This window comes from Coloeus monedula, assembly GCF_965178545.1.
Source record: "Coloeus monedula genome assembly, chromosome: 5".
Lineage (NCBI taxonomy): Eukaryota > Metazoa > Chordata > Aves > Passeriformes > Corvidae > Coloeus > Coloeus monedula.
In genome coordinates, this window is record NC_138785.1 from 61,957,183 (window position 1) to 61,981,341 (window position 24,159).

A 24,159-nucleotide genomic window follows, 5' to 3' on the forward strand; every position below is an offset into this window, starting at 1 on the left:
CCTTTTACAAAAGCTGATGGCTACTCAGCATCAGACAAAACTTGTATATAAATGCAACGCTATGCTAAGTGATGTGGAAATACCAAAAGACTGTGAAATACTTTCTAAGGAGTTGTTAACACGTGCCTGAGGCTATACTGCTGAGTTGCAAATTTAAGGGGCGTGTTTTCATCAGTATTCAAGTCATCTGTTAGTCAGCAAAGGAGAAAGGTAAATAAAGCTAAAAACACGTGAAAAGTTGCCATGAATTTTAGAAATTCCATTTTCTGAGCAATGCAACAGCATAAACTTTGATTTTTCATGACTTCCTTAGCTACTGCTCTGAAGTGCAGCTGTAAGTCCAAACACCTTCCTCACAGAAACTTCCATTTTTCCTGGCCCAGAATCTTAAGCATAATGTTACTATTCAACTCTCAAAATGTGAACATCTTTGACATCACCTAATGGTAAATACATACAGGCCTGGAGAACTGAGCCTTCTGGAGCAGAAATCAGTCGTTACATGTTTCACAAGCCATGTATGTATCTGCGATCCACTAGGTAAATAATAAGAAGTAAACAATAACATTTGACCATTCTCTGAAGCATCTCTATGATGTCCATGACATCACTATGTAATTACTGCTATGAAGATGAAGCACTCTTGAAAAAGATGCAGAGAAACCGGGTTTTCCAAATAACTGGTAAATGTTTTCATGCGTGCCCAGTGCCAGCCCAAGGACAGCAGAATTTTTCATCTCCTCAGGTGTGACCACGCAAAGTGGCATTGCAGAGATCATTCAAGTGCTCAATCATTCAAGTGAAGAGCTGTAGGACATCTGGGAGCAGTAACTTCTTCAACTATTCCTAATAAATCTGCAGCCAAATATGAGCCGGTTGTGGTTCCCCAAGAGGCTGAGCACTTGCAGCTTGAGCTTAATGAAGATCTCTGTTACAAAAACCACAAGACTTAAAGCACAAGGACAATTGTGGAAACACAAAAAAATCACTAAGACTTGCTAACCAAGTAATTAAAAACTGAATAAAATCTTTACAGAGGGAAAACTAACAATTCATTAATTCAATTCCCTTCTACGGGCTGGAGAATGGAAACTTCAGGAGTACCATCAGAGTTTTACTGAGAAGATCCAGATTTGGATTTCTCAACTCTCAAATACTTGCAGCACCTGAAAGTCAGTCTGAAACTGACTTTCGATTTTTCATAGGAGTTTCTGCAGGCATACTTGCTACTTCCAGGCCATGGCCATTATTCAGCTATTTATGAGAAACTAGTGAATAGGATATTTATAATGCATACATAATTCCAAGTAAATATCAAATTTATATTAAAAATATTAGGATGTGAGAAGAGGCCAGTGCTTTAAGAAACTACAAAGGCAACCCTTACAAGGAGGGAAAATAGCTTCTATGTAGTTGCAAAAATGTAAACATGATTCTGGCCATGTAAAATTCTATTTATGTACATAAAAGATAACGCAGCTTTTGTGCACAAAACCAGCTTATGGCAAATGTAGACTCTACTTAGTCTTTAGCATGAAATATTGACAAATACATACAGATTCATATATTTCTAGAAGATGCAAGGAGGTGAAGAAAAAACAGCTGGTTTCACATGGATAACTTGATTTTTAATGGGCATATGGCAATTATTCCAGGAAAATGTAGATCTTTGAACACTGAATAAGGGAAAAATCCAAATACATTTAGCACAGAAGTGAAAAATACCTAAACCTCTTGCAACAGTCCCAGTGTAGTTGTGTGCAGCCTTTACTGCCCCTTGAGTAGAATGGCTGCATAAGCCAACTCAAGACTGGTTCTTGGGAAATTTCAGCATCCTTTCACGCTGAAATGCTTACCCCTCTCTGCATGAAAGGCTTTACACCCCTGCACTGATTCTTCCTGCATTTGAGAATCCGAAGCTTTTCTCTTTCTCAACCTGTTCTCCCAGCCCCCAAAGGAGAATCCCACAGGGCTCCCCCATGCCTGTTTTACAGGTCAGTGGGCAAAGAACACACCAAAAGCTTTGCTCTTTTTATATTCTATATTCACATGCTGTGCAAGGCAGTCCTGTCATGCCCATCTATCCTGATGCTTTTTTCCCCGTTTGATAGGAAAAAACTCAGTCACTTTACAAATGAAACAAGTTAAAGTGACAAAAGCACAAAGTAGCACATATTTCAGGAGTTTCTGCCGATTAGATAGCTTTGCCTTGCTGTGTCATGCAGAGCTGATCGTACCCGTGATTTATATTAATATTATAAATAAATTGGAAGGAGAGGAGATTTCAATTTATCCAAAGCTATATAGAAAACATGAAGGGTCGTATGTAGTTCAGCTTAATTTACACAGACATCCAACCTGGCCTCAGGGGACAACTCAGGAGATAAACTTGGAGTTGGCAAAGCACCTCAGCAGCATCTGGAATTGAATGGCATAAAACTATAGGATATTATAATTGTAAATATATAAGGGATGAAGATAAGACTGATCTTAAAGGAAATACTGTCTGTGGACAGCAATTCCCTTCCCAAGAGCTCTCTAAGAGGAGGAACTCAGGGACCTGCATAGCCTCTCCCACAGGAGGTTACTACGGCGACTCAATCCCTGATGACAAGGACGATGCTTCCCAAGCAAAACCAAAGGTCTGTCGTCGCAGTAGCTTAAGGCACATTCCCGGTATCCCCATAGCTACCGCTGGGCAGGGTCCGCAGAGCAGCCACGCTTAGGGACGGCGTGGGAGCCAGCGGCTGCTGCCGCATGGTGAACAGCGGCGCCGGGAAAGGGCCGACAGCGTCCGCGGAGGGACTGCTTCTCCGCACAGCCGCGGCGCCCCCGAGCCTGCCCCCGTCCCCCGCCCATCCCCCCGGGCTCCCCGCGGATGTGCCCGCTGCCCGCCCGGCATTCCCGGGCTCCCCGCGGATGTGCCCCCTGCCCGCCCGGCATTCATTCCCGGGCTCCCCGCGGATGTGCCCGCTGCCCGCCCGGCATTCATTCCCGGGCTCCCCGCGGATGTGCCCCCTGCCCGCCCGGCATTCATTCCCGGGCTCCCCGCGGATGTGCCCGCTGCCCGCCCGGCATTCCCGGGCTCCCCGCGGATGTGCCCGCTGCCCGCCCGGCATTCATTCCCGGGCTCCCCGCGGATGTGCCCGCTGCCCGCCCGGCATTCCCGGGCTCCCCGCGGATGTGCCCGCTGCCCGCCCGGCATTCCCGTGGCAGGGCGCTGCCGGCGCGCGCAGCCCCGCCCGCCGCGGCCCCGCCGCCGCCGCGCACGCGCACGCACCCGGGAGCGCCACGGCGGGAGCGGCCCCGCGCACGCGCGGCGCGGCCGAGGCCGGTCAGAGCCGCCGTGTGGCGCCCGCCCGGCCCCGGCCCCGGCCCCGGCCCGGCCCGCCCTGCGCGCAGCTCCCCGTGGGGCGGGGCCGCCTCCGAGGCCGCCCCAGCGCGGCCCCGCCGGGCCCGGCCGAGCCCACGGCATTTCCGGGGGAGGGCGCGCGGCGCGGGCTGGCGGGGAGCGGCGCGGCGCGAGCAGAGTTGACTATATATGGTCAAAGGCAGCGGAGAGCGGCGCGCGGCGCGGGCGCTTCCTGGTTCGCGCCGCGGGGCCGAGCGGGGCTGAGCGGCGGCAGCGGAGCGACAGAGCCCGGCCCGGCCGCGCCCGCTGCCCTTCCCTGCCCGTGCCTGCCGCCGCCGTAACAAGTGGGCGAAGATGCCGTACGAGATCAGTAAGCTGGCGGGCGCGCCGGGGCGGCGAGGTTCCGGGCGGGGATGGGGACGGGGAGCCCCGCGGGCTGCGGACCCTCGTGCGGCCCCGCGGGATGGCGCGGAGCCGGCGCTGCCTCGCAGCCCCCTGACAGCAACAAGTGACGGTGGCTGCCGTCAGGGCAGGGCGTGTGCCCGTAGCGCGGAGGCATTAAGCGCCTTCCTTTTATTTTGATTTTTTTTAAAAAAAAATATTATTTATTTTCCTTTTATCCCATTTCTCCCTTTATTTTTCGTAGAAAAAGTGTTCGCCAGCCTTCCGCAGGTTGAACGAGGCGTTTCCAAAATTATTGGAGGTGATCCTAAGGGCAACAATTTTCTTTATACCAATGGAAAATGTGTCGTCATCAGAAACATTGATGTAATGTATCTTGATTTATTTTGTTTTCTAGTGTAAAGCTTTCGCTAAGTTTCATTTTCGCTCCCTGCCCCTCCTTTAACAGCCTGTGCTTCATTCAGTCTTGGCGATTTCAATCGAGGTCACAGATCCCTGATCAGCAGCAGGAGAATAAGCAGAGTGCATGACTCAGGCATAAAACCATAGGCAGCGACAGTAAAAACATGTAGAAAATCTCGGTAAAATGTGCAGTTCTTTCCCTCTTCGCATAGGACTTAAGAGACGAGAGACTGGTATATTCTGGTTGGCCCTGTTTATCTTCTTAGGTATCACTATTATGAAGTTGAGTGCTGTGTTTGCCTAATAAATGAGCTCTTCCTTCTTTGCTGTTTTGGGCCCTTAGCCTGTCAGAGAAGCATGTAAATACTTGCAAACCCGTATCTTTAAACGAATTATTCTTCAGCTTCTTTCCCCCCACCCAGCCTCAGCTCGAGGAATCACACCAGTTATGAGTTGCTGGACTCCATAACAAGCTGGATGCAAGTTCTCAGCCCTGCTCACAGGGCATTTTGCTCATTGATTAAATATTAGAATGCCCCAGTTAATGTTTTCAGTAGTGTGGAGGTTTGGGTTTGGTTTTTTTCTCTGGTGCTAACTAGAGAAATGGTAAGTTATTTGAAAGATTTCATTTCAAAGATGGCATCCCTTTTAAAAGCATGGAGGAAACGTCGCATGTTTAGGCCATTGTCTTACTACTGGTTTTTAAAAAATAAATTTCTTCTAAGTGGTTGCTTATTCTTTAGAAATCAAATTCTCCCCTAGATTTACTTTCCTACTGCAGATTTGGCCTACAGCAGGAAGGGCTGCGGGGGGAGGGGCAGGACATACCTCTGGAATTTTTAGGTCTCCACAACAATGGATTTGTTTATGGCTGCTTCTCTAAATCACCTTTGTAAACTGAGCTGTTTCCCTCTTTTACCTCATCACCCCCACTTTATTCAGACATTTCTTCACTGTCATGTAGTAATAGAAAAGTGCTACTAATAACGAAATTCCTTGCGGATTTCTTGATTGCAGTTTAAATTTATCCACTTATCAGTTTAAATTTATCCACTTAAAACCAAAAATAATCTTGCACTCTGGTTTCAGTATGTCGGTTTAATGTCTTTGTAATAGTGTTTTGCTCTTGGTATCAAGAAAAGTTCAAGTTTCTGAAACCAGAAGCCCCAGTTAAAGCCTGTAATGGCACACAGTGTGATGAGAGAAGAGGGAAAAGCCACTCTGCTTACATTACAGTTTCTGCCCAAGTCATGAATGCTGACCTCCTCCCTTGCACTGTCATTAATGCTCTTGTGACCCTGATTTGGAGGTTAAATTGGAAGAAAGCAATTTGCTTTACCTGAATCAGCTCACTAAACATTAGCCCAGTCCAAATGCGAGCCCCAGCATGAGCTGTGGGGCGTAGGGCACATGGTGACCTGAGAACAAGCGAGGTGGGATTGTGGGAATTCAAATTTAAACTGTTTAAACTCCCAAGGAAAGGTGAGAATAGAAGTCACAAATCCTTCAGTTTTATGGTGCAATTCATGCTGATATGCAGACTTATCCAACTGACAAGGCAAGTTTGCTTCTGTTAATAATTGACAGGTGACTACAGAATATATTGTAGCCATAACACAAAAACTGACCTAAACCTGTGCTGTGGCTTTTGCGCTGGAGAATGTTGCAGTTTGTAACCTGATGTGCAAGTGTGTCCACTCTTAGTAAAGAGCTATGCAGTTTATGAATGATATAGAAGCCTCTCTAATAGTTTGTAACAACCAAATGAAATGCTGGGGGGTTTGTGTGTATTCCCTCCATGAACAGTTCTCCAATGGATTGGTTGTGCTCTAATTAAAAAAAAAAACGGGTCATCAAAATGCAGTGATCACCTTTCTCCTTAAGTCTAAACCTATCTAGCATTAGCTAATCAGATGAATATAGCATTCAGGGTTAATGCTTGATCTTTGAGCGTGATCTAGAGACTTCCTTTAACAAGAAGTAGTTCTGGAGCAGTGCTGGAAAAGCACTGTAAGAGAGACTAGTGATATTTTTAAGGTTTCATACTTCATTAATATTTTATTTTCCTGGGTCTAAGACTACTTTGAAGCTTGGAACTGAAACTGCTCACTTTCATATGTGGCTCTGGTTTCAGTGTTTGAAATAAGCCACATAAGCTCACTGCTGGTTTAATCTAGGTACTACATTTGTCCCAGCTCACACTATAATTTTCTCCTAAAATATCTTTTTAGAAGTGTTTTTTGGGGTTTGGGCTTGATGTGGACAACATGCAAGTTAGAAAACTGACTTTACAAGCAGAAATAATACTATTGAATAAATAATGTACAATTTGACAGCTCTACCTTATTACCTGGTTTCTGGAATCTATTTACCGTATCTTAAATTTGGGACTCTTCCATTTAACCCTTTAAGTTAGTCTCTCAGCTTAGTTTCCCAGACTCTTTGAGATTCTTGCTGTAAAGTAGCACCTACTTATGTATGCCATTAATAACAGCATGGGGAGGAGGGGGGGATTTGAGCTTCCTGAACATGTAGGTGATGCAGATGTAGAATAGGGAAAACATTATCTTATCTTGCTCAGATGAAATCCAGTTGGGCACAAAATGAAGAGGGATGCATGCTGTAAGTGCAGACGGTTGTGACTTAAGTAGGGCTACAATGCACTCAAGCAATGCCTAAAAGCAGGAATGAAAAAGAGCTCCTTTTTGCATGAGCAAGCAGTATTCTGTCTCCGGAGACGTAACAGTACTGCAACAGCAAGAACTCTTGTGAGCAGGAGACCGCTTTCTAACACAGAGCGGGTGTTTTAGTTTTTCCTGATTGGATGGCTGAGTCATACCATAACATCAGGTGGTTTTCTGGTTGGATTGAATAAATCTGTATTAATTATAGCAGTTAAAATGTAGTTTTGTTTTGATCATATGAGTCAAGTTTCTGGAGCTGGAAGAAGCCTGTTAAATGGTAGAAAAACATTTCTAAAGAGTAGTGCATTACTGTTATGGCATATATACACTATAATTGGGAGGAATGCAGAATTACGTTTATACAATTAATTTGAAAGCAGTTTTTTGCCTTGATGTCATCCTTTTTTTGATTTGTGTGGCACTTCTGTTGTGTAACAATACTGATCTGCTGATACACTGAGTTCATTTTATTGTCCAATGTGAAGCATCTGAAAATATAGTTAAGACTGAAGAGATAAAATTATGATAGAGTGGCAGTGAATTTTTTTCAGAATTCCTGTACAACCCTTGATACAAGGGAAAACACCTTTTCCTGTTCTGGTCTGCTGGCTTTTTAAGCAGATTGCAATTGTCAAGAAAGAGCAAGCCTAGCACACCTCATTGGTTATTGAGTGATTTTGGGTACATGGCGATGATTAACTGCAGGCTCAAGTTTCATACTTGACTACAGTAGAACTTTAAATGTGTGCTGCAAAGCACAGCTCATATTTAGTGTTCTACTTGGGTAACTGCTTTATTCTTGGGCTAGCCCTAAAAAATGCTTGGCCTGTTATTTTGGAGAGTGTTTTTCTATTATTCAGCAGGTATTGGAGAAGAAAGGGTCCCAGCACTTCAGGCTTCCTTAAGAGGAAATCTTTTTTTTGTGCCAGTTGTTAGAAAGTAGTGTGTTGCTCCAGTGGTCTCAGCAGTGTTCTGCAATGTGTACTGCACTTCTCACTTTTAGACAATTGCTCAATTTAAGCTGGAAGGAAGGGTGTGAGAGTGGGGAGTGCAGGGAGATATTATGCTTTTATCTTTGAATTTCTGATTTTATTCGTTTGAAAAGGAGGAAATACAACTTAGTACCTTTTTTTTCCCCCTATAAAATAGAATCCTGCAATTGCTGACATCTACACTGAGCATGCCCACCAGGTTGTAGTTGCCAAGTATGCTCCCAGTGGATTCTACATAGCATCCGGAGGTAAAGTATCCATGTGTGAGATGTGTGGACAGAGCTGTTGAAGTTACTGGCAAAACAGTAGTAACACTTCACGTGTGTGTATGGAATATGCAGTCACTGTGATGTGCTTTGGTGGAATTATGTACACATCTCTGAAGGAGGAATGATTTCTGTTGTTATTCCTCTAACCTCTTCCTTAGGCAGTGAGTTTAGTGACATTCTTGGTCTTTTTAAAATGTATTATTTCGATTTTAAAAAAACCTGGAAAGGAACCCTGAATACTTGGTGTGATGAAGACTTGTGTAAATGCAGCAGAGTGAAAAGTTATTTCTGAAATACAGGACTGTTGTTTGTGATGTTAATAAGCCTTGATATTTTGTGCAGGGGAGGGATGCTAAAACAGTGTGTACTCCTTTCTTTTCCCTTCTCCCTTCTTCCTGACCAAACTTGGCAACATTTATGACTTTTGTTACCTTTTAACCTGAACCAAAAAAGCTTTTCTTGGCAAGTTAGCAGGGAAAGAGGCTCGGTCTCAGTTTCCATATAATGCATATGAATCAGTAGTCTGAGGATGTGCAACATAAATTTTTACAGTGTGAATTTCCTGTATTACAGCAGTTTTTGACTACCGAAGAACTAAACAAGCCCCAGTTAATAGAAGCTAGCATCTAATAATTGATATTTTTTTCAGGAGGACTAGTGTACAGTGAAAAATGTTGATAAATACAATACTATAACTTGTATTTCTTACAAAGATTTGCAGCTAATATATGGATTTTTAAAAAAGTGCTTGCCATTTTCAATTAGAAATGCTTCAGAAGCATGTGCCCAAATACAGACATATTTTCAAAGTAATATATCTGAAAACAAAACATTCTGAATATGAGCCCCTTAGAAAGGGAGCACAGTTTCTTGCAAAGGTCTTAGTAGAATGGGAGTTTCTCTTGCAGCAATTTCAAGGGAACTGTATTTTTTAAAATGTAAAATGTTGTCCTTCTTGGTTTCCTTCATATCAGAAAGCTTTATTAAAATAAGTATTTTTGGAGTACTAGGGAACCTTTAAGAACACTGATAGCACAGATTTTTTTTCTTTTTTTTTTTTTTTTTTCTCTTTTTCTCACATTCTTGTCTGAAAGGGACCACAGCCAGGATTTCTTGGCTCAGTCTTTTGTGTGGACCATGTGTCAAATTGAATACCCTCTTCTGTATTCTACAAACTTGGTACTCTAGGTTTATGCAGCACTTAATCCTCATAATAACTATCTAATTTGTTCTTGTAGTCTTTTAGATTTCCAGTCCTTTGTAAGAGAACAGTAATAGATACTGTGCTAGGGAAGTATTTGGTTGATTTTTCTCAGAATTTTTGTCATACCCAAGTGAAAGAGTTTAGGTTGCAAAATTTCCCTTAAAAAGTGAGTTCTATATGTCATTTATAAATAGTTTTGTGATACTGCTGAGCATGGGGTCTGAAGATAGATGACCAAGCTGTTTAAGCTGTTTCTAAGTATAACATGTAAGATTCATTTCTCTATCTATAAATCTGCATTAGCCATGCAGACTGCATTAATACTTCATGTGCTTCATGAGACAGACCTTTAGCAATATGCTTTTGGCTTTTATGGTAATTTCTCTTATAGCAGTCATAGCAGATGTAGTAATGGGAGATACTGCAAAGTTAAAGCTCTGTGTCTCATCTATTAATAGATGGAGAAAACAATTAGATTTTAAAGTCTGCATTAAAATTCTGCTTCGATAACAAATTGTCTCTATAAAAGTCTGAATCTGTCCTTTTAGAACATGATTTAGAAGATCAGTCTATGACCAGGTCCCAAAAATGCAGGGTTGCTGTATGTTTAAATTGAACTGTAAAGATGCACCAATAAATGGTGAACAGAATTTAAGCATTCTGCTGAGGTGAAAGATGCATATTTTAGCATGTGGTTTATTCTAAAACAGTGGCTTTTTTGAAGGGTACAATACACACAGACTTTGCTGTGTGGGTTTCATTAGAGATCTGTAAATTTGTCTGTGTGTAGAACAATTCCTCCGGTTACAATACTGCAGCACAGTAATTGCTCTGAATAGCTCTTGGGTTGTACAACACTGAGTGGAAACAGTGAGCCAGGGAGCTTTCATGATCTTAAGTCTTAAATTGTTAACTGCTTGTGCTGTGTGTGCTGCTTTTGACATTACTGTTCCTGAATATTCTGTTGCATTCCTGTGTAGTATTCCAGATAGTGCAGGCATCCACACGCACCATTAAGTGTGTGCATGCTTCTGTATAGAAAAAGTACACTGGTGGGTGTGCATGAATTGAGTTCTGTGGACAGAAATCTCTTAGTACTTAGTACATATGCCTGGTATTTGTATGCAAAACAGGTCTCCTTTGAAGGTACAAATTGTAGTGCATCAACCACTGTCCACTGGACTATTCCCTTCTTGTAGATGTAGGGTCTCTTACTTCCCAGTGAAGGGTCAGTGAGCTGTCTTGTAGCTGCTGGGCAGGGGGGCTGGGCTGGCTTGTTCTTTGTGACACTAAACACATACCAGCTGACAACATTAAAGTTCCTACTCTTACTGTGCAGTTTTTTCACGTGTCTGCAAGTGTTTTCTCTGTGTGTTGTATTTGGTGCTGCATGTCTTGAATCGTAATATCTGGTTAAAAACCCAATTTGGTGAAATGGATATAGCCTTCAGCATTCCTAAATCAAGTGATTTGTAGTAGTTGTAATAGGGTAAGGTAGTAGGTCCCTAGTACAAGTGTTCAGTGTAGCTGAAAATCTGTACTGTGGCAGATTGAGTCATGTGACTGAGTCATGCTGGAACAATAGTTATATTTTGTTTTATTATGGCAGATGTCTCTGGAAAGCTGAGAATCTGGGATACTACACAGAAGGAACACCTACTGAAGTATGAGTATCAGCCATTTGCAGGAAAAATAAAGGACCTTGCATGGACTGAAGACAGCAAGAGAATTGCTGTGGTTGGAGAAGGAAGGGAAAAGTGAGTAATTCGTGTGTGTCTATATATAGATACATACATTTACTGTAAACCTCTGTATTCTAACAAAGCAAGTTCCTTGCAGAAAGCTTTTAATTCTTCAGTGGAAGGTAATCATTGCTTTTTCCCTGTCTAGACTTCAAGTTGTGCTGTTCTGCAACAAAATTCTCTATGCAGTGTTTGACAGCTGTAAATTAGTTAATACAGTTCTGTTACAATTGCTTAGTTTAAAAATTGTATGGGACTTGTTTCTTAGAGGTAGGTGGGTATTGTGTTCAAGGATAGCTGTTTGGTGGATTTTTTTTGTCAAATTCTGATAGGGTAGGAAGGAGAAAACACAAGGTTTTTTTCCCCCCTCTTCCTTCACTTACTGGACTCGTGGTCTTATTCAATTGATTGAATAAAAGTTTAAAAAACGAAAGTATCTGAATTTTCTCCTTTGGCAACATGTCTATATTTTTAGGCCTTAGTGTGGTAGTTTAATGAAATCACAAGTGGTTGTCCTTTACCTGACTAAATGAGATGCCCATTCAGGTTTGTGTCCTCCTTTTAATGTTCAAGGACTATCAGAACCTGAAGGTGGAGTCCAGACCAGGTAGTCTTCTGCCTAAAGGACTAAAAAGCATCATGTGGTCCTGTTCACTGATTCCCTGTACCATTTTTTAATCCCTGTCAAGTACTGTGTCCTTGAAAAAGATTTTTCTTTTTTTTTTTTTTTTTTTTTTTTTTTTTTTTTTTTTTTTTTGTCCTCCATTACTCCCTCTGCCCCATCTGCTCCTGGGTAGATACAATGTGAGTTAGCTCTCCTCCTTCAAAAACTTGGTCAGCTTCCTGTTAGGTGGATGTGCTTTCAGTCTAGAATATTGTTGAAGAGATTCTAAAGAAGGCCTTTCAAATAGCGATGCTCTGGCAGTTCAGTGCCTCTGTATTGATTATACCAGGGGGTTTTTAAGGTGATTTAGAGTAAGAACTAAAATGCTTTTAAAACTCTTCTTCCTTAAACCTTTAAGTAGTAATATTTGTAAAGTGATGCTACCCAATCTAGGCGAAATAGCCAGATAGATAACTGTGATCCAGTGTCATTGTTATCCTAGCTTTCTGCATTCTGTGTAGTGGCTGGGCAGATGGAATAATTTACTGCTTTCTTTTATAAACTAACAGTCTTAGTGAGGAATATACATTGGATCTCTGAACGTTAGAAGCTTTATATGCAAAACTTGATTCTTTGTCCCCTTCAGCAAACGTCTCCTATTGAGGATTAGATTCTCTCACCAGAAAGATCTCAAATAGCCTTCAGGGAACTATGATGTGCTTGCATGAGATTTAATGAGATGACCTAATTTCTTTTCTTTGAGTGCACTCAAATCTGCAGATTGCAGATGTTCAAGGAGTTAATCCGCATGTAACTTTTATGAATTGTAGTTATTGTGTGCTTTCCTAACTAGATTCGGAGCAGTGTTCCTGTGGGATAGCGGCTCTTCTGTTGGCGAGATTACTGGGCACAATAAAGTGATCAATAGCGTGGACATTAAACAAACGAGACCATATCGGCTGGCAACTGGCAGTGATGACAACTGTGCTGCTTTCTTTGAGGGACCGCCATTCAAGTTCAAGTTTACACTAAGTGTGAGTTTAAGTTTAGATGTGGCTCTGTTAAACTGTGCAGCAGTTCTTGTCACAACTAGCTGTTATAACAAAAGTTCTCAGTTCCCCCTTTTGAGGCATAGATGGTGTCAAGTGGCTTTCTTAAAATCATGTATAGCCAAAAGCTCATCTCAGTCCAAGAAAACTGAAATAAATGACTGGTTAAAAAGAGAACCTGAAGCACTTTTTCCAGTATTCTTTTTTCTTTGTCACTAAGTTATGGAAGGGGTGAAGTAGGATGTTTTAATGGCCCTATTGATGCTTTCAGAGCACTGTTTCTCAGTGCAGACATGTAGAATTTTTTAATACTTTCCAAGGTGCATAATTCAAGAAATGTGGTGATTTTAATGGAATTTTCCAATCTGATAACAAATGCTCAAATCTGAAATCCCAGGGCCACTTAGAAAGGGTGAGTGTAGATGTTTGAAAGCATAACTTAATTTCTACCACATGGAATGGGTATGTAATGACTTGTGTGGTCAGTTTTCTGTTTCTACATTCCTTTGAACTTTGTTTCTTATTGTATTTGTTACAATCTCTTAAATGAAATGAAGGCTGGAACTACCACAGTTAAGGTATCCCTTGTTGCTTAAGGCCAAAGAAAACAAAAATCCACAAGCTTCTGCAGCTGTTTTAATGGCAGGAGGTCTCTTGCCTCAAAAAAAATATTGCAAAGATACTGGAGATTATTGCAGTAGTAGATTAAAAATGTTTATTTTGTATTTTAGTTTTAAAAACAGTGTAGTATGCCTTTTATTTTCTTACATATAAGCCTTGAGTAGTCTTCATATGATGACTTTAGTAAGGATGCCGTTCCAGTTCTAGAAAAGGAATTGTTTTGAGCTCTGCGATCCAATGAAATGATGTAGTTGCCTAATATATTTCTGTACTTAAGCTGATACTTGCATTTTGCTAAGCTGGTTCTTTTGGAACTCTGAAGTCCGAATTACTTACCAGTGCTGCTTAGACTGGTATGTGATGCAGTCTTCCTTTTAAAGTGATATATGGTTGATATATGGGATTCTGGTATAGGCTGTTACATGGTTTAGATTAGAGCCTGCAGTATCATCGAGGGGGGAAAAAAAAGTATAGTTGAAGAAAGTAGGTTAGAACCTGCCTTCCACAATACTAAAAATAGTCTTCCAAATCTCTCTGCATGGGAGCTTTGGCCTCATTGTGGTGTTTCCCTATTTAATGTGTGTTTTCTAGTTTGCATGGTTTGAATAGTCTCCTACTTGTAAATAGTCTATTTGGGGAGCATACATCAGTCTTGCCTCATTACTTCACAGAACTACCACTAATGCAGTCTCCCAGAAATGGAATTTCAGTAAAATAGTAACTTATTCCTCATGCCTGTGGTTTCTTTTTGCAATAAGAAGGATAAAATACTCTTCTGTGTATAAAACTCACTGCGCAATGAAGCAAGAGTTGAAATCTGGAGAACGTTGCAGAAGAATTTAATGACCTGTGGGGAAGAATCTTGTGTTTGCATGTAGGTTGCATCTGACTTTTTTTACTACTTATCCCTGAAACCGGGTACTCATTCTCCTGGTATGCACTGAGTTTTAACTACATCAGTAATGATGTCACAGTGTCTTCCCTGGACTGTTCTTGATCCCCATGATTCTCTTCAGACAGAGGCTAAACTTGCCTCATAGCAATTCTCTACAGCAAGCATCTCCTACACAGCTAATTTATGGTTCAAGTATAAGAGAACTTCTTTGTTACTAGGTTGTCTTCTATGTAAAACAGTCTGTTCTTATTTTGTTTTCTGATTCTTACTTTCTTCCTACAGGACCATACACGGTTTGTGAACTGTGTGAGGTTTTCTCCTGATGGGAACAGATTTGCTACAGCTAGTGCAGATGGGCAGGTAAAAAACAGGGAACTTTTTGTAGTGATTTTAGCATGAGAAGTTTTTCTTGTGCATTTTGGGAATAGGATTAGTATTGTAAAATCCACATTGCTTCTTTTTTTATGCCAAAAAATGACTGGTTTAAACTTTTAACTATCCTCCTGTAAATCTGTAATAATTGATAACTGGTAATAACCAGACTATTCTTACTCAGATTTTTTCCCCATTCCATCTCCCTAGCATTCTCTTACAGGTTATTTTGGCAGGAACATGTTGGACTTTTGGAATATGTATGTCATTATGATCCTGGGATGTCTAGCTGAAATAGTGAATTCATAGGTAGCAACATAGCTCCATGTGTGCTCCCTACTGATAAGGGCAGGTTGACAATGATACTGTTACCACAGGTAGCTTGTCCTTCTTGGAGGGCAGACTCCCATGACAGGAGTGTTAAGCAGCTGCCATCACAGCAGCAGTCAAAACTGTAATATCTTCCATAATTTCACATGTCTGGATCCAATGTACAGGGGATTTGCTATGATTATTTACAATTTTCATCTCAATCATTTAGTCTTAATTATTCAATGCAGCGTAGCTTGTGCCTCTCCCTAAAAAGGAGTCTAGTGTATCAAAGTATCAGACGCTATCTTGGGGGTTTTTCTATTACTGCTTTTCCCTTTAAGTTGTATGTCTTTGTGCTCTTTCAAGATTTTTGTCTATGATGGGAAGACTGGAGAGAAAGTGTGTGCTCTTGGTGGAGGCAAAGCACATGATGGAGGTATTTATGCTGTAAGTATTACTTCATTTGTGCAAATGATCCGTAATGTTTCATTACTCAGCTCATGAACCGCAAAGTCTTGAATTAATAAACGCATTTACTGTCTTGTGGTGACATTTGTTTTTACAGATTAGTTGGAGCCCTGACAGTAGTCAGTTGCTTTCTGCTTCTGGAGATAAAACGGCTAAAATCTGGGATGTCGGTGCTAATTCTATTGTAAATACTTTTAACATGGGATCAAACGTGTTGGATCAGCAGCTGGGTTGCTTGTGGCAGAAAGACCACTTACTGACTCTCTCTCTGTCTGGCTATATCAATTATTTGGACAAGAACAATCCAGATAAGCCTTTACGTGTCATAAAGGTAAGTTCTGTTACTGCATGAGTTTCTGCAATAAATGACTCAGTGGTTGAAGTTGTCAAGATGGAATAGTAGCTATTGAAGAATAGCTTTGTTAAATTAGCATTGCCAAACAAGCTATGCATGACTGTTTCTTGAAGTCTTATGAATCAAGAAGTTACTATGTTACATGTGTGACTGTGCTTTGTGCAAATACACAGACTATTTCATTTTAATTAATGTTATCAACTTATCTTTTGTTGCAGCTTTTTAAGCATTCTTGAGATGAGAAAAGAAATACAGCATAGATAGAAAACTACCAGTGATGTCTCATTCTCCCAGAACTAGTGTATTGTGGACAAGGTGACTAGGGTTACCGTGCAATCGAACTTTAATTTTAGGATTTAAAGAGTTCACTGACACAAGAGTTCTTCTCATGGGAACTTACATTTTTACATGAACTAGAAACAATGTCCCAGATTTTTGCCATCACTGCTATAATTCTGGAAGTTGGTGTGGGTACATGACCATATTTAGTCCTCTTCCCTGAATCATAAAGTGCCTGAAAAGCAGTGATGAAAAGGCAACGAAAGTATTTTGGCCCATCAGGCTAATAAGGACATCCATGATGCTTACTGTTTCTCTTCAAGGACATAGCAATAGCAGTGCTGTAACAGTTAAATGACTACACTGCAAAATAGTGGTTTTTATACTGGATGACTTTTAACGCTTGTGAATAGCATGTTATTTTCTGAATAACCTATAATTCTTCTCAAGTAGGTGTATGTATGTGTCAAAAATTGCTTATCAATAATTATTTATGTCCCATTCACAGGGTCATAGTAAATCAATTCAGTGTCTCACGGTGCACAAAAATGGTGGAAAGTCCTATATTTACTCTGGAAGTAATGATGGTCATATTAATATCCTTTGAATGATAGTGATACTTCTTATAGTCTTATAGTTTTAAAGAGCTCATTAGGAGAGGTGAAAAAAAAGCCCAAAGTTTATTGGACACAAGTGAATATTTTGTCTAAAGAAGTTTATTTTGCTTTCCCCTAGTACCTGTTTTTCTAGTTGCCTTCACACTTTCCTGCTAAATATAAGCCAGCTCTTAATTTTCAGTTGCTGCTTCTTCATGGTAGGTAGCTTGTTAGTATGGAGGAACAAGTAGATCTACAAATTAGCCTCTTGTAACATCAAGAAATAGCAATACATATTTTCCACTTATGACACAATATGCAGAAAGTTACATTTCCAGCATTCTGAAGCTTACAATTACAACTACAGTCCTTCATCCTGCCTTTAAAATGGTGTCATGTTGGCATAAACCCTTATAAATATAGGCCCTGTTTCTTTGCAGACCTGTAACCATGTTACATGAGGGAAAGCCAATGTTGTAGGACTTCAAACTAAAATTCTTTAAAAAGTATTGTCTAGTCTCAGACCTAATGCTAATTATTCCAGTATTTGCTACTGTTTGTGGTAGGTCATTTAGCTCACTATAGAACATCAGAGGCTCACTTAATAGATATTATGAGACTGCCTATGGAGCTTGTAAAGTCTCCATCCCTAGAGATACTCAAAACCTTACAGAACCCTGCAGCCTGTTGTAGCTGACACCAGTTTGAGCAGCAGGTTGGACTAAATCTCAAGAGGTCCTTTCTAACCTTAGCTGTTCTCTCACTTATTTAACTTTTCATGGTGTGGTACCTGACTGCACCAGTATCTTCAAATGTTCCTTAATTCTATTATGCACATTATTGGGATTCTGAAACTGGAGAGAATGATGGCTTTTCTGGGAAAGGCCACACAAACCAGGTTTCTAGAATGGCAGTGGATGAAATGGACCAGCTGGTTACCTGCAGTATGGATGACACTGTGCGCTATACCAACCTTAGCAAGAGGGATTACAGGTTAGTTAAAATGTTGCCTTTTATTGCAGTATAATTGTTTTACAGCAAGAGTTTTATTGATTTTATATGGTAAAAAAATTATGCTGGAGTTTATTTAGGTTTTATGTTACCATGGAAACTGTAGACATCATTACTGTATCAACCTTATGCTTTTTTCTGACAATGAGAAATGCATCCCTGGCTTTTCAATTGGTTTTATCCCTTCCACGGGTTAGATGGGAGACCTATCTTGTACTGAGCAACTTAGTTAGGGGCTGTAGGAAGGATGTCTGCTTTGTGATTCATAAATATCCAGAGATAGTGGTGATAAATGTGGTTAGGAGGGGTGAGACACAGCTATTTCTTCATGGAAACCAGAATTTAAGCAAAAACAAATTTAAAGAATCCTGTTAAGATAATCTAGTTAGTTTAAAAATTAAACTATAGTATTGCAACATTAATTTTCGTTTCAAAGGCGTGCTATCTGATCAAGACAGTAAAGCTTTAAACAAACAATAGGAAACTTTGCAGATTAGTAGATTCAAAAATTAAATTATGTGTGTTCTTGATGATTAGTGGGTGATTATTTGAATAGGCAATTTTAAATAATAGTAGAGATGGAATAATTTTTTTCTGCTTTGTCCTTCCTGCTTCTCTGCCTTGGCATGTCTTCTTCCAGTGGCCAGGATGCTGTGAAAATGGATGTTCAACCAAAATGTTTAGCTGTGGGTCCTGGTGGTTATACTGTAGTTTTATGCATTGGACAAGTAAGTATTAACTTGTGGATTATCAACAATTGCTGTGTTAATAATGCCGTATATGGTAACATACAGATATTTAGTGTGGGGTTACCTTGTACATCTGCAGAATTTCCTAATAAGAGCTGTAGGGAACATAATTCAGCATACTTGATAGCCTTGTCTTTTTTCATCCTGTACCAATTTCGCATTTATGTATATATTTAAATTTCAGAAAGTCCCTTGTGTGGGTGTATCTATATTTGTTATCAATACAGCTTTGTGCTGGAAGGCTAAACCAGTCAGACTCATGCTCTTGCCAGATTTGTTCAGTGATATGATTTTGGCAAAAGGATGTTTTTCTCCTGCATTTTATTTTTTTGCAATTAATCCAACTAATTAATTAACTAATGCTGTTGTACAGCATAAGAAGCTCTAGCTTGCTTGCCACTAGTATGCAGATCACAGAAAACCAGAGACATTGCACCAAGGCTCTCTTGTACTGAAATATTATTAACTTCTAATGATTTATGCTTTCTGTATGGGTGCTGGTTTTGTGCTTGGGACATTTGATAGTGTTGTCCAAACCTGTTTTCATGTGAGTTAATGCCAGTTATCCATAGACTAGAACTGGATAGGAAATAGCCTTTAAAGTTTAACATTGCAGAATTAACTTGCAACTAATTTGGTCCTGCCTCCCTCCCTTGAACAGTGAACCAGGAAGGGAGTAAGCATTGCTAAAAATACTGGTTTGTTTATTTCATGTTCAAACCAAGTGAAGCAAAGCTGAAGGCAATGGAGGATGCCCTGCACTGCATAATTTAGAACATGAGTACTCCAGTACAGCAGATTATATGTGTTAGTCACCACATGTAGGCTTTTTTTAAGAATTAAACTGTTCCCTTAAGGTGAGATACAATAAATTTCTGAGCAACCAGAGGGCATTTGTATTTATGACTAAGCAATGTGGCTTAGTATAGTTTTATATTTGGTACTTTGAAGAAGGGTCTTAGTTTCTGGTTTTCTACTTACAGATTGTCTTGATGAAAGATAAGAAAAAATGTTTTGCAATTGATGACCTTGGCTATGAGCCAGAAGCTGTAGCCATTCACCCCACAGGAGGTACAGCTGCAGTGGGAGGAGCGGTAAGGTTGCACTTCCTAAAACTGTACTACTTTGAACACTGGAGCAAGTAACAGAAGCATTTAATAATAGTAGGTGTGTTCTGTTGAGAAGTAGTAGGTGACAATTAGTAACAACATCAGTATTGCATCAAGTAAGTTGTGTGTATTTGGTGTTCCTGGGCTTTCATTCCCCAGGTTCTGCCACAATTGTGATCTAAAGTCTATTTCACTTCTTTTTGAATTTAATCTTTTCTTGTATTTGCTGTTTTTAAATTGCTAAATTGTTTTTACCCAGTGTGTTCTTGAAGTTAGCAAATTCTAGAAAATGGGTCTATTTCCACACTTGGTGGATTGTAGCCAGCATAAGTGACAGGTTATTTAAAGTTCTTCTTAACAGAAGCACTACCAGATAGACTTAATGTAAAAAGTTGCAGAAACTCCTCTTTCTATTGTAAAATTATTTTTCTACCTTTTCTTCTTCTTTGCTATTAATTTGCAGGATGGGAATGTCCATTTGTATTCAATCCAAGGAACCTCATTGAAAAGTGATGATAAGACTTTGGAAGCTAAAGGTCCTGTTACTGACCTGGCATATTCTCACGATGGTGCCTTTCTTGCAGTCTGTGATGCAAACAAAGTTGTCACTGTCTTTAGCGTCGCTGATGGCTACGCGGTAAGAATTGTTGGAGCAAGAGTTGACTTTGTTTAAAAACAAATTGACTGACAGCTCCTGTCTAAAACTGTTGTGGTGAAGTATATTATAGCTGCTGAGGCTTAATTGTAAATCATTGATGTAAATTTGATGTTTCTGTCACTGTTTACCTGCTATTTTGGGGTAGTATTAACGTTTACAGCAGCCTATGTGAACCCTCCAGATCGTAAAAATAGTTGAGGAAATGTGCAGCATAGGTTGGCTGCTGGGAAAACACTGAAACCCACCTAATAAAAAATGCATAGTTGAAAAAGGGGAAGGAGTTGGATTCCCAGAGACTAGCAGTAGTTAAATACAAAAAGTTCCTTTGTGTGTGCTGAACCAGTTTGTTAGTTTTGGTTTTTTAAAGGAAATTAAAAAAAAAAAATACATGCCATGTCTTTTAGAGAATTTGTGTGCATTTTTGTAAAATGGACAAGAATGCAGGCTCAGTTTGATAAGAATCATGAAGTACAATAAAATTCAATGAAGTAAATAAAGCAGACTTGGCAATAAAATTCTGGCACACCATGGTAAGGGCTAAGCAATGAAAGGGATGTGTTAGGAGAGGGAGTCTTGCTTTATCTGCCAATCTGTCTTTTAACCAAGAACCAAAAAATGGGCAATTTCCACTTTTCAGCCCAAGCAGTCAATGTGTATCAGTCTGTAAAGTCCTTAAGCTTTGATTAAACAGCACTGAAATAAAAATGCAGGATGGATTCCACAAAAAAGATTTCATTTTTAAAGTAAAAATTGAAAGAATTTTGGCTTGAGAAACATCTGCGGGATTATTTTAGAAGCCTCTAAATTGCATATGCATATAACAGATCAAGCTTTAATAGAAAAACGTCTTAGTGGCTTTTTACAAAAGGTTTGTATTTTATTGGCCTAGTAAGTGTTTAAATAAATCACATAAAATGAAGCCACCAGTTGGTTTGCTTAGTGTATCCATCTGCACGTGAGATACACATTGTCTGGAGGCTTGCAGTAGCTTGTTCTGATGCTGCACATTGAAAGTTAGTGATTTCCTGAAGTAGCTTTAACTACTGGAATAACCCTTGTCTCCCGAATTTTCAAATAGGAGTATAACGTCTTTTACGGACACCATGCGAAAGTTGTTTGTATTGCGTGGTCACCAGATAATGAACACTTTGCTTCTGGAGGCATGGACATGATGGTGTATGTTTGGACTGTGAGTGATCCAGAGACCAGAGTCAAGATACCAGGTATGTTTTCTTCAACATGCTGCTTTTGAAAGTTGCTAGTAGTTATTGAAATCCAACACTGTTCTGTTTTCTAGACTAACGGTAAGCAGGCTTTGAATGTTCCCAAAATAATTTAGCCTTTATGTTAATCTCTATCTAGTCACATTAGCTGGAATTCTTTTGTTATGTTATTTTTGTAGTTACTTTTAAAATCCAGTACTAGTATTTAATGCAGCTAAAAATCATGTTTGGAATGTGCTGAAGGTTACCTTGTCAACCCAGCATTCCTAATTCTTTTCTGTTACTTTGCACTGCGATACAGATGCTCACAGACTACATCATGTAAGCGGCTTGGCATGGTTGGATGAACATACTCTGGTAACAACATCCCATGATGCTTCTGTTAAAGAGTGGTCTATCTCCTACAATTGAAATAAGCCCCCTCTTTGGAAGGACCTAATCAGGGACTAGAACTACTGCAGTGGAACATAGCATTTCTCTTAAAGAATCTGTATTGGCCTCTGGGTCTGCTGTCATATCCTCATATCTTTACAGGGTGTTCATATCTGTAATTAAATGTACTTTGAAAGCTTTAGCGAGTAACAGTTTGCACATGAAAAGCACTTAAATTATGTCTGGAGCTTAACCTTTGTGCTGAACATTCCAGAGGCAACAGCCGAACAAGTTGGTGTGCAAGGTTCAGGCGCGAAAGATTCAAACTCAATCAGTTGTTCTTTTCTAACCAAGAAGCATAAGACTGTACAGCATGAGAGTAATACTTCTCATTTTTTCTAATTACAGAACATTTCTGTACTAACAGTCATAGTAAGAGTATTTAGTTGTGGTCTGAAACCAATCAAGCTGTGTGCAGCTACTGTATATTGCTTTGCTTCTCTATACTGCACCAAACTGTTGCCTCAGATTTTCTCCTCCAGATAAGAAGATGGGGTACATACATAATAAACTTTTTATGTATTTCATGTCAAATCTTTGTGGTTTATTTTAAGGTGGAAGTGTGGGATTTTAATGTACTTACTGTTGTGGGTATAATGTTTACAAATAATCGTTGTGGCAACTTCAGAAACACAATTGTTACTTCATGAATTAAGACTGTCTCGTCATTTCAGTGTCAGAGAAAAGAAATCATTCTGTTGCAAAGATTAAAGATATTTTCTGTTTGAAGGAGGAGAAGCATGTTATTGTTTAAAAAATGCAGTACTTTACCACCTTTTGGAAAATACAGGAATTAAACCAAGTGAAGTGTTGTTATGACTTGAAGTGATTTTTGAGAAGATAGTGTTTGCTCAGTAAGTTTTATGCCTTTGCATGTGCAGAACAGTTGCATGAAAGCGTTATCTCATGCGAAGAGATCCTGATGTTGTGTTTAGTTCCCTTCTCACACTCCACAACACATTTAAGTGATTTGAAGCTAGCAGTCCAACAAGGGTGGAGGAGGACACTCTGATGCAAAGTAGTAGGAAGATTTGTTACCATCTCTGATGGCCAAAAAAGAGCTGTTGCTGTCTAGAAACTTGGAAGACTTCAAAAAGTATTTTCTCTGCTAAGTCTCTACCACTACCACCACCACCTTTCCAGTTGTCTTTGGGTTTTATTAAGCTTTCCTTTCTGTGTGGACTTGCGTGTTTTTTTTACCATATTTCTAATGACACTAATAATACAGCAAATAAAATGCTTTTGCTGCTTCTCATCCTGTGGACTATTGCTCAATTGCTGAAAAAAAAAATTGCCTTTCAAAAATGAAATGTTGGTGAAACATCTTTTAAAAAGGAAAAATGTTGATTTCTTTTTAGGAGTGGTGATCAGATCTCTCCTAGCCTGCAAACCAACATCTGCAGTGGAACAGTTGACATAGAAGAAAAAAAATCTAAGAAGTGGATATTTTGCACCATGATTTCTTTGTGTGCACTGTGGCTCTCTATCAGCAGTTTTGCATGTATGCTTACTAACAATGCAAGGACAAAAGAAGTTTTGGAAAAGAATGTGTTTGATATTTGGCTTAGAATCCAAATGAACAAGGTTTTCTCAATGTCTAGCCCCTAAAACTTGCATATAGGGACTGCTCTGGAAGAGTTGCTGGTGAATCTGCTTAGTGGGTTCATGTGGTAGTTGAATCCCTGTCATTTAAGTAATTATAAGGGGGAGGGGAGGAGGAGTTAAGCAGTTATCAGAGCTTGTGCACCTATGCCTGATCGGTGATGTGTAGGTTGAGCAATTTTTTGATTCCTCAAAGACCTTGTAATAGTGCTCCTGTGGAATGCCTGTTAGTTAGAAACCCTGCATTGACATTTGTGTTTGGATGGCAGGGAGGGTGACTGCTCGTGCTTCAGCTTCCATTGGATTTGTTTATTGGCATATGGCCTGAGCTTCTAATTTCATAAGAACTAATATGGTCTTTGTAGTTGGCTAGCAAATCCCAACTAAAAAAACTGCAAATACAGTCTGCTGTTGGACCAAATGTCGTAGCACAGGTTGATTGTTGATCCAGTGTACACACATCACAAACTGATCTAAGGAGCCTGGCTGTACTGCTCTGAATCAGACCCCTACATTACTTGTGTTTGCCCCAGATTGGCCTGCCCTGCAACAGAGAAACGGGAAAAAAAGACTGGATGGTCTGTACAGATTGCAGTGATTTCAAAAGGAAATAGTGATACTTAACGTGAATATGAAATCAGGCTCAGAGGATGCAAATTAAAAAACAAACCCACAAAAACACCCACACCTTAAAAAACCCCAAAGCACCTTACATATTGCTATATTAAGAGTTGTATTTTAATGTTAGTCCAAGCCCTGTTCAAGCATAGCTTCTCA

At 40.0% G+C, this 24,159-nt stretch overlaps 1 protein-coding gene across 1 annotated transcript; it reads left to right on the forward strand.

The window, feature by feature from the left end:
• The first annotated feature begins 3,563 nt into the window (after nt 1–3,563).
• Nucleotides 3,564–22,917, forward strand: WDR1 (WD repeat domain 1). The gene is made up of 15 exons (XM_082281247.1): nt 3,564–3,722; nt 3,999–4,120; nt 7,990–8,080; nt 10,915–11,062; nt 12,505–12,685; nt 14,499–14,576; nt 15,267–15,347; nt 15,466–15,699; nt 16,511–16,598; nt 17,435–17,591; nt 18,250–18,337; nt 19,342–19,452; nt 19,931–20,104; nt 21,204–21,348; nt 21,650–22,917. Exons 1-15 carry the CDS (start codon nt 3,707–3,709, stop codon nt 21,757–21,759), a joined length of 1,824 nt encoding a protein of 607 aa, XP_082137373.1. The 5' UTR covers nt 3,564–3,706; the 3' UTR covers nt 21,760–22,917.
• Nucleotides 22,918–24,159: the final 1,242 nt, after the last annotated feature.

What these genes read in the sequence shown, in the direction of transcription:
- WDR1 (XM_082281247.1), top strand. An exon ending in GTTGGAGAAGGAAGGGAAAA is followed by an intron (nt 11,063 to 12,504) that starts GTGAGTAATTCG and finishes TTTCCTAACTAG; the next exon opens with ATTCGGAGCAGTGTTCCTGT. An exon ending in CTTAGCAAGAGGGATTACAG is followed by an intron (nt 17,592 to 18,249) that starts GTTAGTTAAAAT and finishes GTCTTCTTCCAG; the next exon opens with TGGCCAGGATGCTGTGAAAA.